Source organism: Salmo trutta, unplaced genomic scaffold (genome assembly GCF_901001165.1).
Source record: "Salmo trutta unplaced genomic scaffold, fSalTru1.1, whole genome shotgun sequence".
NCBI classification, from domain to species: domain Eukaryota; kingdom Metazoa; phylum Chordata; class Actinopteri; order Salmoniformes; family Salmonidae; genus Salmo; species Salmo trutta.
Window position 1 is genome coordinate 212104 of NW_021823509.1, and position 14737 is coordinate 226840.

Consider the following 14737-nt stretch of genomic DNA (forward strand, 5'->3'; position numbering starts at 1 on the left):
AACAAATGTTGCACAACAAATACATTTTTTTCCCTCCGGCACTTAAAATAACCATTACTTACTCCAGAAGCTCTGTATAGGTACAAAAAAACAACAACTTTCTAACGTATTGTGCTGTAATGTGCTTTGGCGCATGGGGCAGATTGAACAAAAGCAATAAGCTACATTTAAATCTTTACTTTCAATACCAATAAAGGAATAATGTTGTAGGCCAGCATAACCATGTCTAATATAATTTATTTTTTACGTCTTATAATATAGCCAATATTATGACTGTCCCTCACATATTGTTGTGCATGAACATACATTGGGATTGGTGGGGGCTATGTGAGCCATGGCTCTGGGCCTGCAGTGTTAGGGAGAAGTCAACTATATGCAGATCAACTAGTAAGTACATTTTGTAATAGCTTGGTGGTAGTTGAACTAAATTCAAATCTAAGTAGTGTTTTCAGTAGTTCATTAAGCAATATACCACTGCTAAGAGCTGTTCTTACCCACGACACAAGGCAGATATTGGCCATATACCACAAACCCCCGAGGTGCAGAAATAAAATAAATATGGGTGAGGTAGGGAATAATGTTGGTTATTTTTCAGCATAAGACCTGCCTAAGAACAGTTTTTGGGTTTAATATTTTCAGAGTAGCTTCTCCAACACTGTGACCTGGGATTCCATCACGCTTGAGATTCAGCACCATGGAGAGCCCACATTTGTCGATCGATAGGGTGCAAGGACAGGTCAGAGGAGCAATAGAGAGTACAAGGTCCTGTAATAGCAGGTCCTTGGAGCGCTACTGAACTATGCGCTGACGTCTCCTTGCTGGTGGACTGCTACCATCTAGCGGTGGAATGTGGCACTACAACCTTTACAGAACAGTCATTTTCTTATCTGATTGAGCACCCTACAATTATGCGGAACAGCAAGTCTGAACAAAACCGGCAGTTCACTTCCCGAGTGTAGGTTAGGCTCCCTCCCCTCACACACACCCTCTCGGAAAGGTGTCGGAGAGAGAGGCTCAACCAACAACAAGTTGTGACAAATCCTTTTGATCAAGGACAGGGAGTTCGCACAAAACTCAAGTTGGGAACCATGCAAGTGTTTCACTGAATGGACCGAACGGAAGAATCGATTTGAGTGGAAGTTTCTTTTTCTTTTTATTTCAGTTTTGAGTGTGGCATACCTCATCCTCTCGTGTGTAGGCTACCGCCTGCGTGTGTAGGCAGCCGAGGACCCACCCGAAGACACACTTTTATGCTGTGATTTGTCGGTTGTCTTCTCTGTTCAGGACTGATTTAAAGGATTGGAAATGCCTGGGAACGAGAGAGTTGGTCGTCTCTTGAAAGAGATCATTCAAAAGCCAGGGAACGACGCGTGCGCAGACTGTGGCGCGCCTGGTAAATAGAAATGTGCTACTGATGTTCTAGTTTTGCTACAAAGAACCTTCTAGCCTAGACATTGTAGATGAGAGAGGGTGGGAGTTGGCATGCAACAGGCGCTGACATGTACAGGTGGAAAAATACCTTTAGCCTATTTTAGGCCTATTTGAGTTGCTCTGGGAAATGTAGGAGCAGAATAGGCCTACTTGCATTTTGCAGCCTAACGGTGCAAAAAGTAAGCATATTGTTTCCAAATGTATGTATGCCTGGGTGCTTTAGTCTGCAACCTGTTCTCAGAGCATTTCATATTATTCTGTACTTAAATCCGAAACACCATTTAGTATGATATGTTATGTTTCGTATTCATTTGTGGATGTCCGTCTCCATTTCGTATGATATGTTACGAATTGCAATTTGTACAATATGTTCTGAAATGCAATTCGTACAATATTTTACGAATTTGCTAAACTTATGACATGTTACGAATTCCAATTTGTTGTGGCTAATGTTAGTTAGGTCTATTTGTTAGGGGTTAAGGTTAGGAGCTGAACAGGTGTTGTGCCGAAAATCCCCCCTGCCAGACCCCCCCTTCTAATTTCCTTAATTGTGTGGCTAGAGTCAAATACTTTCTATAGAACAAACTTCACGTCAGGATAGGCAACCGAAATGAATAATTAATGTATGTGTGTTATATTAAACATAGAGGAGGGAGTAGATGCCGCCCCCGGGTGCAGGCGGGCGCTGAAGGGGGGGGTTCTCCTAGGGCGCCATACAAGCTAGAACCGCCCCATACACTTGAAACAAATAGCCAAACCCGAAAACTGCAGACAAAAATGCTTTCCGCTACTAAGATCAGTGAAATGTAGGCTAAACTGACAATGTAGTGAAGAGCAGAAATCTCAACTAGCAAGTAGCAAGTCGCAATAATGAAGAACGGGAAGGGGGGGGAGAATTCTGGCAGGGGGGAGATTTTCGGCACAACACCGGCCCGTTCATTAGGCAGGATTAGGTGGCCTCCTATGCATGGAGATTGGCGAGGGTGGCATTTTCTGAGCTAAACTGACCAAGACCCTCCTCCAACAACACATAAGACCTCACTTAATTCTGCCCCAAATCAATGACATATTTCAACCAATGGCATAATTATGGGCTTTTTAGGTGAGCGCCGATGCCTATCTGTGATAAGCAGTGCCCACTTTGTCAAAGGCAGGGAGGCAAGATATTTATGTATAGATATGTATAGGGGTAAACATACTATATACAGGGTCAGTACCATATTATAATGTACAGGGATACTGGATCTATAGAGGTAGATATGTATAGGGGTAAACATACTATATACAGGGTCAGTACCATATTATAATGTACAGGGATACTGGATCTATAGAGGTAGATATGTATAGGGGTAAACATACTATATACAGGGTCAGTACCATATTATAATGTACAGGGATACTGGATCTATAGAGGTAGATATGTATAGGGGTAAACATACTATATACAGGGTCAGTACATATTATAATGTACAGGGATACTGGATCTATAGAGGTAGATATGTATAGTGGTAAACATACTATATACAGGGTCAGTACCATATTATAATGTACAGGGATACTGGATCTATAGAGGTAGATATGTATAGTGGTAAACATACTATATACAGGGTCAGTACCATATTATAACGTACAGGGATACTGGATCTATAGAGGTAGATATGTATAGGGGTAAACATACTATATACAGGGTCAGTACCATATTATAATGTACAGGGATACTGGATCTATAGAGGTAGATATGTATAGGGGTAAACATACTATATACAGGGTCAGTACCATATTATAATGTACAGGGATACTGGATCTATAGAGGTAGATATGTATAGGGGTAAACATACTATATACAGGGTCAGTACCATATTATAATGTACAGGGATACTGGATCTATAGAGGTAGATATGTATAGGGGTAAACATACTATATACAGGGTCAGTACCATATTATAATGTACAGGGATACTGGATCTATAGAGGTAGATATGTATAGGGGTAAACATACTATATACAGGGTCAGTACCATATTATAATGTACAGCGATACTGGATCTATAGAGGTAGATATGTATAGGGGTAAACATACTATATACAGGGTCAGTACCATATTATAATGTACAGGGATACTGGATCTATAGAGGTAGATATGTATAGGGGTAAACATACTATATACAGGGTCAGTTCCAGTACCATATTATAATGTACAGGAATACTGGATCTATAGAGGTAGATATGTATAGGGGTAAACATACTATATACAGGGTCAGTACCATATTATAATGTACAGGGATACTGGATCTATAGAGGTAGATATGTATAGGGGTAAACATACTATATACAGGGTCAGTACATATTATAATGTACAGGGATACTGGATCTATAGAGGTAGATATGTATAGGGGTAAACATACTATATACAGGGTCAGTACCATATTATAATGTACAGGGATACTGGATCTATAGAGGTAGATATGTATAGGGGTAAACATACTATATACAGGGTCAGTACCATATTATAATGTACAGGGATACTGGATCTATAGAGGTAGATATGTATAGGGGTAAACATACTATATACAGGGTCAGTTCCAGTACCATATTATAATGTACAGGGATACTGGATCTATAGAGGTAGATATGTATAGGGGTAAACATACTATATACAGGGTCAGTACCATATTATAATGTACAGGGATACTGGATCTATAGAGGTAGATATGTATAGGGGTAAACATACTATATACAGGGTCAGTTCCAGTACCATATTATAATGTACAGGGATACTGGATCTATAGAGGTAGATATGTATAGGGGTAAACATACTATATACAGGGTCAGTACCATATTATAATGTACAGGGATACTGGATCTATAGAGGTATATATGTATAGGGGTAAACATACTATATACAGGGTCAGTTCCAGTACCATATTATAATGTACAGGGATACTGGATCTATAGAGGTAGATATGTATAGGGGTAAACATACTATATACAGGGTCAGTACCATATTATAATGTACAGCGATACTGGATCTATAGAGGTATATATGTATAGGGGTAAACATACTATATACAGGGTCAGTACCATATTATAATGTACAGGGATACTGGATCTATAGAGGTAGATATGTATAGGGGTAAACATACTATATACAGGGTCAGTACCATATTATAATGTACAGGGATACTGGATCTATAGAGGTATATATGTATAGGGGTAAACATACTATATACAGGGTCAGTACCATATTATAATGTACAGGGATACTGGATCTATAGAGGTAGATATGTATAGGGGTAAACATACTATATACAGGGTCAGTTCCAGTACCATATTATAATGTACAGGGATACTGGATCTATAGAGGTAGATATGTATAGGGGTAAACATACTATATACAGGGTCAGTACCATATTATAATGTACAGGGATACTGGATCTATAGAGGTATATATGTATAGGGGTAAACATACTATATACAGGGTCAGTACCATATTATAATGTACAGGGATACTGGATCTATAGAGGTAGATATGTATAGGGGTAAACATACTATATACAGGGTCAGTACCATATTATAATGTACAGCGATACTGGATCTATAGAGGTATATATGTATAGGGGTAAACATACTATATACAGGGTCAGTACCATATTATAATGTACAGGGATACTGGATCTATAGAGGTAGATATGTATAGGGGTAAACATACTATATACAGGGTCAGTACCATATTATAATGTACAGCGATACTGGATCTATAGAGGTATATATGTATAGGGGTAAACATACTATATACAGGGTCAGTTCCAGTACCATATTATAATGTACAGGGATACTGGATCTATAGAGGTAGATATGTATAGGGGTAAACATACTATATACAGGGTCAGTACCATATTATAATGTACAGGGATACTGGATCTATGGAGGTAGATATGTATAGGGGTAAACATACTATATACAGGGTCAGTACCATATTATAATGTACAGGGATACTGGATCTATAGAGGTAGATATGTATAGGGGTAAACATACTATATACAGGGTCAGTTCCAGTACCATATTATAATGTACAGGGATACTGGATCTATAGAGGTAGATATGTATAGGGGTAAACATACTATATACAGGGTCAGTTCCAGTACCATATTATAATGTACAGGGATACTGGATCTATAGAGGTAGATATGTATAGGGGTAAACATACTATATACAGGGTCAGTTCCATATTATAATGTACAGGGATACTGGATCTATAGAGGTAGATATTTATAGGGGTAAACATACTATATACAGGGTCAGTTCCAGTACCATATTATAATGTACAGGTATACTGGATCTATAGAAGTAGATATGTATAGTAGTAAACATACTATATACAGGGTCAGTACCATATTATAATGTACAGGGATACTGGATCTATAGAGGTAGATATGTATAGGGGTAAACATACTATATACAGGGTCAGTTCAGTACCATATTATAATGTACAGGGATACTGGATCTATAGAGGTAGATATGTATAGGGGTAAACATACTATATACAGGGTCAGTACCATATTATATGTACAGGGATACTGGATCTATAGAGGTAGATATGTATAGGGGTAAACATACTATATACAGGGTCAGTACCATATTATAATGTACAGGGATACTGGATCTATAGAGGTAGATATGTATAGGGGTAAACATACTATATACAGGGTCAGTACCATATTATAATGTACAGGGATACTGGATCTATAGAGGTAGATATGTATAGGGGTAAACATACTATATACAGGGTCAGTACCATATTATAATGTACAGGGATACTGGATCTATAGAGGTAGATATGTATAGGGGTAAACATACTATATACAGGGTCAGTACCATATTATAATGTACAGGGACACTGGATCTATAGAGGTAGATATGTATAGGGGTAAACATACTATATACAGGGTCAGTACCATATTATAATGTACAGGGATACTGGATCTATAGAGGTAGATATGTATAGGGGTAAACATACTATATACAGGGTCAGTACCATATTATAATGTACAGGGATACTGGATCTATAGAGGTAGATATGTATAGGGGTAAACATACTATATACAGGGTCAGTACCATATTATAATGTACAGGGATACTGGATCTATAGAGGTAGATATGTATAGGGGTAAACATACTATATACAGGGTCAGTTCCAGTTCCATATTATAATGTACAGGGATACTGGATCTATAGAGGTAGATATGTATAGGGGTAAACATACTATATACAGGGTCAGTACCATATTATAATGTACAGGGATACTGGATCTATAGAGGTAGATATGTATAGGGGTAAACATAACTATATACAGGGTTCCAGTACCATATTATAATGTACAGGGGACTACTGGATCTATAGAGGTAGATATGTATAGGGGTAAACATACTATATACAGGGTCAGTACCATATTATATAATGTACAGGGATACTGGATCTATAGAGGTAGATATGTATATGGGTAAACATACTATATACAGGGGTCAGTACCATATATAATTGTACAGGATACTGGATCTATAGAGGTAGATATGTATAGGGGTAAACATACTATATACAGGGTCAGTACCATATTATAATGTACAGGGATACTGGATCTATAGAGGTAGATATGTATAGGGGTAAACATACTATATACAGGGTCAGTACCATATTATAATGTACAGGGATACTGGATCTATAGAGGTAGATATGTATAGGGGTAAACATACTATATACAGGGTCAGTACCATATTATAATGTACAGGGATACTGGATCTATAGAGGTAGATATGTATAGGGGTAAACATACTATATACAGGGTCAGTACCATATTATAATGTACAGGGATACTGGATCTATAGAGGTAGATATGTATAGGGGTAAACATACTATATACAGGGTCAGTACCATATTATAATGTACAGGGATACTGGATCTATAGAGGTAGATATGTATAGGGGTAAACATACTATATACAGGGTCAGTACCATATTATAATGTACAGGGATACTGGATCTATAGAGGTAGATATGTATAGGGGTAAACATACTATATACAGGGTCAGTACCATATTATATTGTACAGGGATACTGGATCTATAGAGGTAGATATGTATAGGGGTAAACATACTATATACAGGTCAGTACCATATATAATGTACAGGGATACTGGATCTATAGAGGTAGATATGTATAGGGGTAAACATACTATATACAGGGTCAGTACCATATTATATTGTACAGGGATACTGGATCTATAGAGGTAGATATGTATAGGGGTAAACATACTATATACAGGGTCAGTACCATATTATAATGTACAGGGATACTGGATCTATATAGGGAGATATGTAGGGTAAACAACTATATACAGGGTCAGTACCATATTATATTGTACAGGGATACTGGATCTATAGAGGTAGATATGTATAGGGGTAAACATACTATATACAGGGTCAGTACCATATTATAATGTACAGGGATACTGGATCTATATAGGGAGATATGTATAGGGGTAAACATACTATATACAGGGTCAGTTCCAGTACCATATTATAATGTACAGGGATACTGGATCTATATAGGGAGATATGTATAGGGGTAAACATACTATATACAGGGTCAGTTCCAGTACCATATTATAATGTACAGGGATACTGGATCTATAGAGGTAGATATGTATAGGGGTAAGGTCACTAGGCATCAGGATATATGATAAACAGAGTAGCAGCAGCATATGTAATGATTGTATCCAAGTGGGTGTGTGTAATGTATAAATGTGTGTATATTGTTATGTGTGTGTTAGTAAATGATGGAGTCAGTGTATTTGTATTTATTATGGATCCCCATTAGCTGACAAAGCAGCAGCTACTCTTCCTGGGGTCCAGCAAAATTAAGGCAGTTTATTCAATTTTAAAACATTACAATATATTCAGAGATTTCACAACACACTGTGTACCCTAAGGCCCCTGTTCCACCACTACCACATATTTACAGTACTACATCCATGTGTATGTATAGTGCATATGTTAACGTGTGTGTGTATGCATGTGTCTGTGCCAATGTTTGTGTTGCTTCACAGTCCCCGCTGTTCCATAAGGTGTTTTTTTTTCATCTGTTTTAAATCAAATTTTACTGCTTGCATCAGTTACTTGATATGGAATAGATTTCCATGTAGTCATGGCTCTATGTAGTACTGTGTGCCTCCCATAGTCTGTTCTGGACTTGGGGACTTGAAGAGACCTCTGGTGGCATGTCTTGTGGGGTATGGTATGCATGGGTGTCCAAGCTGTGTGCCAGTACAGACAGACAAGCTCGGTACATTCAGCTTGTCAATACCTCTCATAAATACAAGTAGTGATAAAGTCAATCTCTCCCCCACTTTCAGCCAGGAGAGATTGACATGCATATTATTAATATTAGCTCTCTGTGTTAGAGGTCGACCGATTAATCGGAATGGCCGATTAATTAGGGCCAATTTCAAGTTTTCATAACAATCGGTAATCGGCATTTTTGGACACCGATTATGGCCGATTACATTGCACTCCACGAGGAGACTGCGTGGCAGGCTGACTACCTGTTACGCAAGTGCAGCAAGGAGCCAAGGTAAGTTGCTAGCTAGCACTAAACTTATCTTATAAAAAACAATCAATCTTAACATAATCACTAGTTAACTACACATGGTTGATGATATTACTAGTTTATCTAGCTTGTCCTGCATTGCATATAATTGATGCAGTGCCTGTTAATTCATCATTGAATCACAGCCTACTTCGCCAAATGGGTGATGATTTAACAAGCGCATTCGCGAAAAAGCACTGTCGTTGCACCAATGTGTACCTAACCATAAACATCAATGCCTTTCTTAAAATCAATATACAAGTATATATTTTTAAACCTGCATATTTAGTTAATATTGCCTGCTGACATGAATTTCTTTTAACTAAGGAAATTGTGTCACTTCTCTTGCGTTCTGTGCAAGCAGAGTCAGGGTATATGCAGCAGTTTGGGCCGCCTGGCTCGTTGCGAACTGTGTGAAGACCGTAATTAATTTGCCAGAATTGTACATAATTATGACTTAACATTGAAGGTTGTGCAATGTAACAGCAATATTTAGACTTAGGGATGCCATCCGTTAGGTAAAATACGGAACGATTCCGTATTTCACTGGAAGAATAAACGTTTTGTTTTCAAAATGATAGTTTCTGGATTTGACCATATTAATGACCTAAGGCTCGTATTTCTGTGTGTTATTATATTATAATTAAGTCTATGATTTGATAGAGCAGTCTGACTGAGCGGTGGTAGGCAGCAGCAGGCTCGTAAGCATTCATTCAAACAGCACTTTCCTGCGTTTGCCAGCAGCTCTTCGCTGTGCTTCAAGCATTGCGCTGTTTATGACTTCAAGCCTATCAACTCCCGAGATTAGGCTGGCAATACTATAGTGCCTATAAGAACACCCAATAGTCAAAGGTATATGAAATACAAATGGTGTATAGAGAAATAGTCCTATAACTCCAATAATAACTACAACCTAAAACTTCTTACCTAAAACTTACCTGGGAATATTAAAGACTCATGTTAAAAGGAACCACCAGCTTTCATATGTTTATTTGAGACTAAATTGATTTTATTGATGTATTATATTAAGTTAAAATAAAAGTGTTCATTCAGCATTGTTGTAATTGTCATTATTACAAATATATACAGTGGGGAGAACAAGTATTTGATACACTGCCGATTTTGCAGGTTTACCTACTTACAAAGCATGTAGAGCATGTATCATAGGAACACTTCAACTGAGAGACAGAATCTAAAACAAAAATCCAGAAAATCACATTGTATGATTTTTAAGTAATTCATTTGCATTTTATTGCATGACATAAGTATTTGATCACCTACCAACCAGTAAGAATTCTGTCTCTCACAGACCTGTTAGTTTTACTTTAAGAAGCCCTCCTGTTCTCCACTCATTACCTGTCTTAACTGCACCTGTTTGAACTCGTTACCTGTATAAAAGACACCTGTTCACACACTCAATCAAACAGACTCCAACCTCTCCACAATGGCCAAGACCAGAGAGCTGTGTAAGGACATCAGGGATAAAATTGTAGACCTGCACAAGGCTGGGATGGGCTACAGGACAATAGGCAAACAGCTTGGTGAGAAGGCAACAACTGTTGGCGCAATTATTAGAAAATGGAAGAAGTTCAAGATGACGGTCAATCACCCTCGGTCTGGGGCTCCATGCAAGATCTCACCTCGTGGGGCATCAATGATCATGAGGAAGGTGAGGGATCAGCCCAGAACTACACGGCAGGACCTGGTCAATGACCTGAAGAGAGCTGGGACCACAGTCTCAAAGAAAACCATTAGTAACACACTACGCCGTCATGGATTAAAATCCTGCAGCGCACGCAAGGTCCCCCTGCTCAAGCCAGCGCATGTTCAGGCCCGTCTGAAGTTTGCCAATGACCATCTGGATGATCCAGAGGAGGAATGGGAGAAGGTCATGTGGTCTGATGAGACAAAAATAGAGCTTTTTGGTCTAAACTCCACTCGCCGTGTTTGGAGGAAGGAGAAGGATGAGTACAACCCCAAGAACACCATCCCAACCGTGAAGCATGGAGGTGGAAGCATCATTCTTTGGGGATGCTTTTCTGCAAAGGGGACAGGACGACTGCACCGTATTGAGGGGAGGATGCATGGGGCCATGTATCGCGAGATCTTGGCCAACAACCTCCTTCCCTCAGTAAGAGCATTGAAGATGGATCGTGGCTGGGTCTTCCAGCATGACAATGAACCGAAACACACAGCCAGGGCAACTAAGAAGTGGCTCCGTAAGAAGCATCTCAAGGTCCTGGAGTGGCCTAGCCAGTCTCCAGACCTGAACCCAATAGAAAATCTTTGGAGGGAGCTGAAAGTCCGTATTGCCCAGCGACAGCCCCGAAACCTGAAGGATCTGGAGAAGGTCTGTATGGAGGAGTGGGCCAAAATCCCTGCTGCAGTGTGTGCAAACCTGGTCAAGAACTACAGGAAACGTATGATCTCTGTAATTGCAAACAAAGGTTTCTGTACCAAATATTAAGTTCTGCTTTTCTGATGTATCAAATACTTATGTCATGCAATAAAATGCAAATTAATTACTTAAAAATCATATAATGTGATTTTCTGGATTTTTAGATTCCGTCTCTCACAGTTGAAGTGTACCTATGATTAAAAATTACAGACCTCTACATGCTTTGTAAGTAGGAAAACCTGCAAAATCGGCAGTGTATCAAATACTTGTTCTCCCCACTGTATATATAAAAATCGACCGATTAATCTGTATCGTCTTTTTTTGGTCCTCCAATAATCGGTATCGGCGTTGATAAATCATAATCAGTCGACCTCTACTCTGTGTACATCCTGTTCTGAACCAATTGTAATTTTCCTAAGTCCTTTTTTGTGGCACCTGACCACACGACTGAACAGTAGTCCAGGTGTGACAAAACTAGAGTCTGTAGGACCTGCCTTGTTGAAAGTGTTGTTAAGAAGGCAGAGCAGTGCTTTATTATGGACAGACTTCTACCCATCTTAGCTACTGTAGTATGAACATGTTTTAACCATGACAGTTTACAATCCAGGGTTACTCCAAGCAGTTTAGTCACCTCAACTTCTACATGATGTATTACATGATTTAGTTGAGGTTTATAGTTTAGTGAGTGATTTGTCCCAAATACAAAGCTTTTAGTTTTTAAAATATTTAGGACTAACTTATTCCCTGCCACCCATTCTGAAACTAACTGCAGCTCTTCATTAAGTGTTGCAGTGATTTGACTCTCTGTAGTAGCTGACATGTATAGTGTTGATTCATCCACATACATAGACACACTGGCTTTACTCAGGGCCAGTGGCATGTCCTTAGTAAAGGTTGTGTGTGTTGGAGTGTCAGTGTGTGTCGTGTGTAGGGCCCTGTGAGGGTGCTTACAGACAGTACAACAATAAGAACAAAAGATAAAGGACAACAGTCTGTGTCGCCATTTTGTTAGCTGTTTGGCAGTCTTATGGCATGAGGACAGAAGCATGCTGGGCAGACGCTGGATACTGCAGTAGTCCCTGGACAAGACATGCACCGACTACACTCACACGTTAATACTCGTGAAGTCACTCATAAAATGTCATTTATGTATGGGGAAGAGGCCAGTTTAGTACCTACAGGTCCCAATACACGTGGCAATAACGTGCATTTTTAAGTAGCATTCAAATCTTTTTGGATTTGATTCCCCCACAGTCTGAAATGCGTGCTGGTTATTCAGGCACATCTAGATGTGAAACAGGCCTACTCAGCGCTCCAGACATCATGTGGTTATCACAATGAAACAAAGTAGATATGAAAGGGAACAGCAGTAAGACATTGTGTAGGTTAACACTACTGTAGACTACCGGATCATTTCCAACAGAACAGACCTATAGGTCAAGGCCTAGCGCAATGTAGACCAACACAGTGTTTCTGTGGCCTACGCTGACTTTGTCTGTGGGGATAAAACGGTGTAGTGGGTTAAGATACACACACACACTCCGTGGGTTGGTAGCTGGCCCTGCACCAGGCTGTGTCAGGTAGATAAGATGGGTGTGGTCAAGCTAAAGTAAACAGGTATGAGCCAATCGAGGGAGATGGGAGACATTCAGTAGAAAGATGAAGGTTTCTCTTCCCTGACTGCCTTCATATCTGCTCTGAAGGTATGTGGACCAGCACTTTGTACTGAGTTGTAGTGTGGTATGTTGTTGTCCATCCTAGACACCTTATCATTGGATCTTTACAGAGAATCTGCTCCTTGCTCAAGAGGACAAAGGTCAAAGCAAGCATTCCAATGTTTTCTATGTGAAATGTCGATTTTTCTAAAGGTATTCCCTTTGATCGAGTACCACAAACTCCCAATGAAACCACATACCTTTCTCTGTTGTTCTCTGTTCTTCCTCTTCCTCTCTCTCTCTCTCCCTCCTTGCCTCCATCAGATCCTAGTTGGGGCTCCTGTTCCGTAGGAGTGTTCATCTGTGTTCAGTGTTCCGGGATCCACAGGAATATTCCCGACATCGGAATGAAGGTCAAATCCCTCGGCCTCTCCCGCTGGGAAGACCAGGAAGTAAAGGTGAGCTGCTCACCAAAATCCCTGAAAACTGAATATTCGCTAACATACATTTCTTCAAATCCAATCGGCTCTGGGTTCAGTACTATTTTAAATCATTTCAAATGCTTTATCTGCGCTTGATTGAGCTTGCCTGGCTTAACAGACCGATAGAGTAGTCCCAAAATGGCAAACCCCGCCCATCTGTCACTCCAGGCAGACTTGAGCCGACGCTCAAAGCACTTGAAAGATTGTAAATAGTATTTGAACCCAGATCTGAATCCATGACTCTACATAGTCATTTATGACTGAGCCATAACTCAGTGATGAACTTGATATGAAATGATTTCAGACAGGCTTTGTTCCATCCATCCTCTGTCTGAAGAATAGGACATTATCCTGTAGAAAATGAATGGTTATGCTGCATATATCACATTCAAAACAATCCACTCCAACGCTGGAAGGAATTGTCTGTGTCTAGCTAATACACGGTATGACACATGCAATCATGACTCATCCGCCCGTTTGTTCTGTCTCTCTCAACTTCTCTCTTTCATTGCGTGTGTGTGTGTGTGTGTGTGTGTGTGTGTGTTACAGTTCATGGCGGAGAATGGGAACGAATTGATGAAGCAGAAATATGAGGCGGTTGTTCCTGTCTACTACTACAAACCTACCCACAAAGACTGCCAGTAAGTGTGTCTGTGCGTGTGTGTGTATGTGTGTGTGTGTGTGTGTGTGGTGACCATGGCAACGTGACCATTGTAATAATGACATTGTGATGAGGGGGATATTTTTGGGGACTCATGGCAAAGAGGCGCTGGCTAAGGCAGGATACTGAAAGGAACACACACACACACACACACTGTCTATTCTCTATCATGATCAATCCATTAGAAAGACGTTAGGATGAACATTATAATACGCTCCATAATAAGATCAGACGTTGATTTCCTGTTTGATGTGTAGGAGGAGGAATCATTGAGTTTCAGTCATGTGTTTTAGACTAGTTATAGGATAGGTTTCCTTGTTCATTATTTCCTCGCTTCTCTGTCTGTCTCTCTCTCTCTCTCTCTCTCTCTCACTGGCTGACTCTTCTCGCCTCTCTCGTCTCTGCTCTCTTTCTCTCTTCTTCACTTCTCACTTTCTCATCACTGATCTTAAGTCTCTCTCTTTCTCTTTCT

General features: G+C 39.6%; 1 protein-coding gene across 1 annotated transcript in view; it reads left to right on the forward strand.

Annotated features, from left to right (window-relative positions):
• Nucleotides 1-956: 956 nt before the first annotated feature.
• Nucleotides 957-14737, forward strand: part of zgc:92360 (ArfGap_ADAP and PH1_ADAP domain-containing protein) — a gene marked incomplete in the record, with an annotated part of 33169 nt that continues 19388 nt past the window's right edge. Inside the window, 3 exon segments of the mRNA XM_029749123.1 lie at nucleotides 957-1393; nucleotides 13447-13580; nucleotides 14154-14245. Coding sequence (XP_029604983.1) covers nucleotides 1306-1393; nucleotides 13447-13580; nucleotides 14154-14245 — 314 coding nt within the window.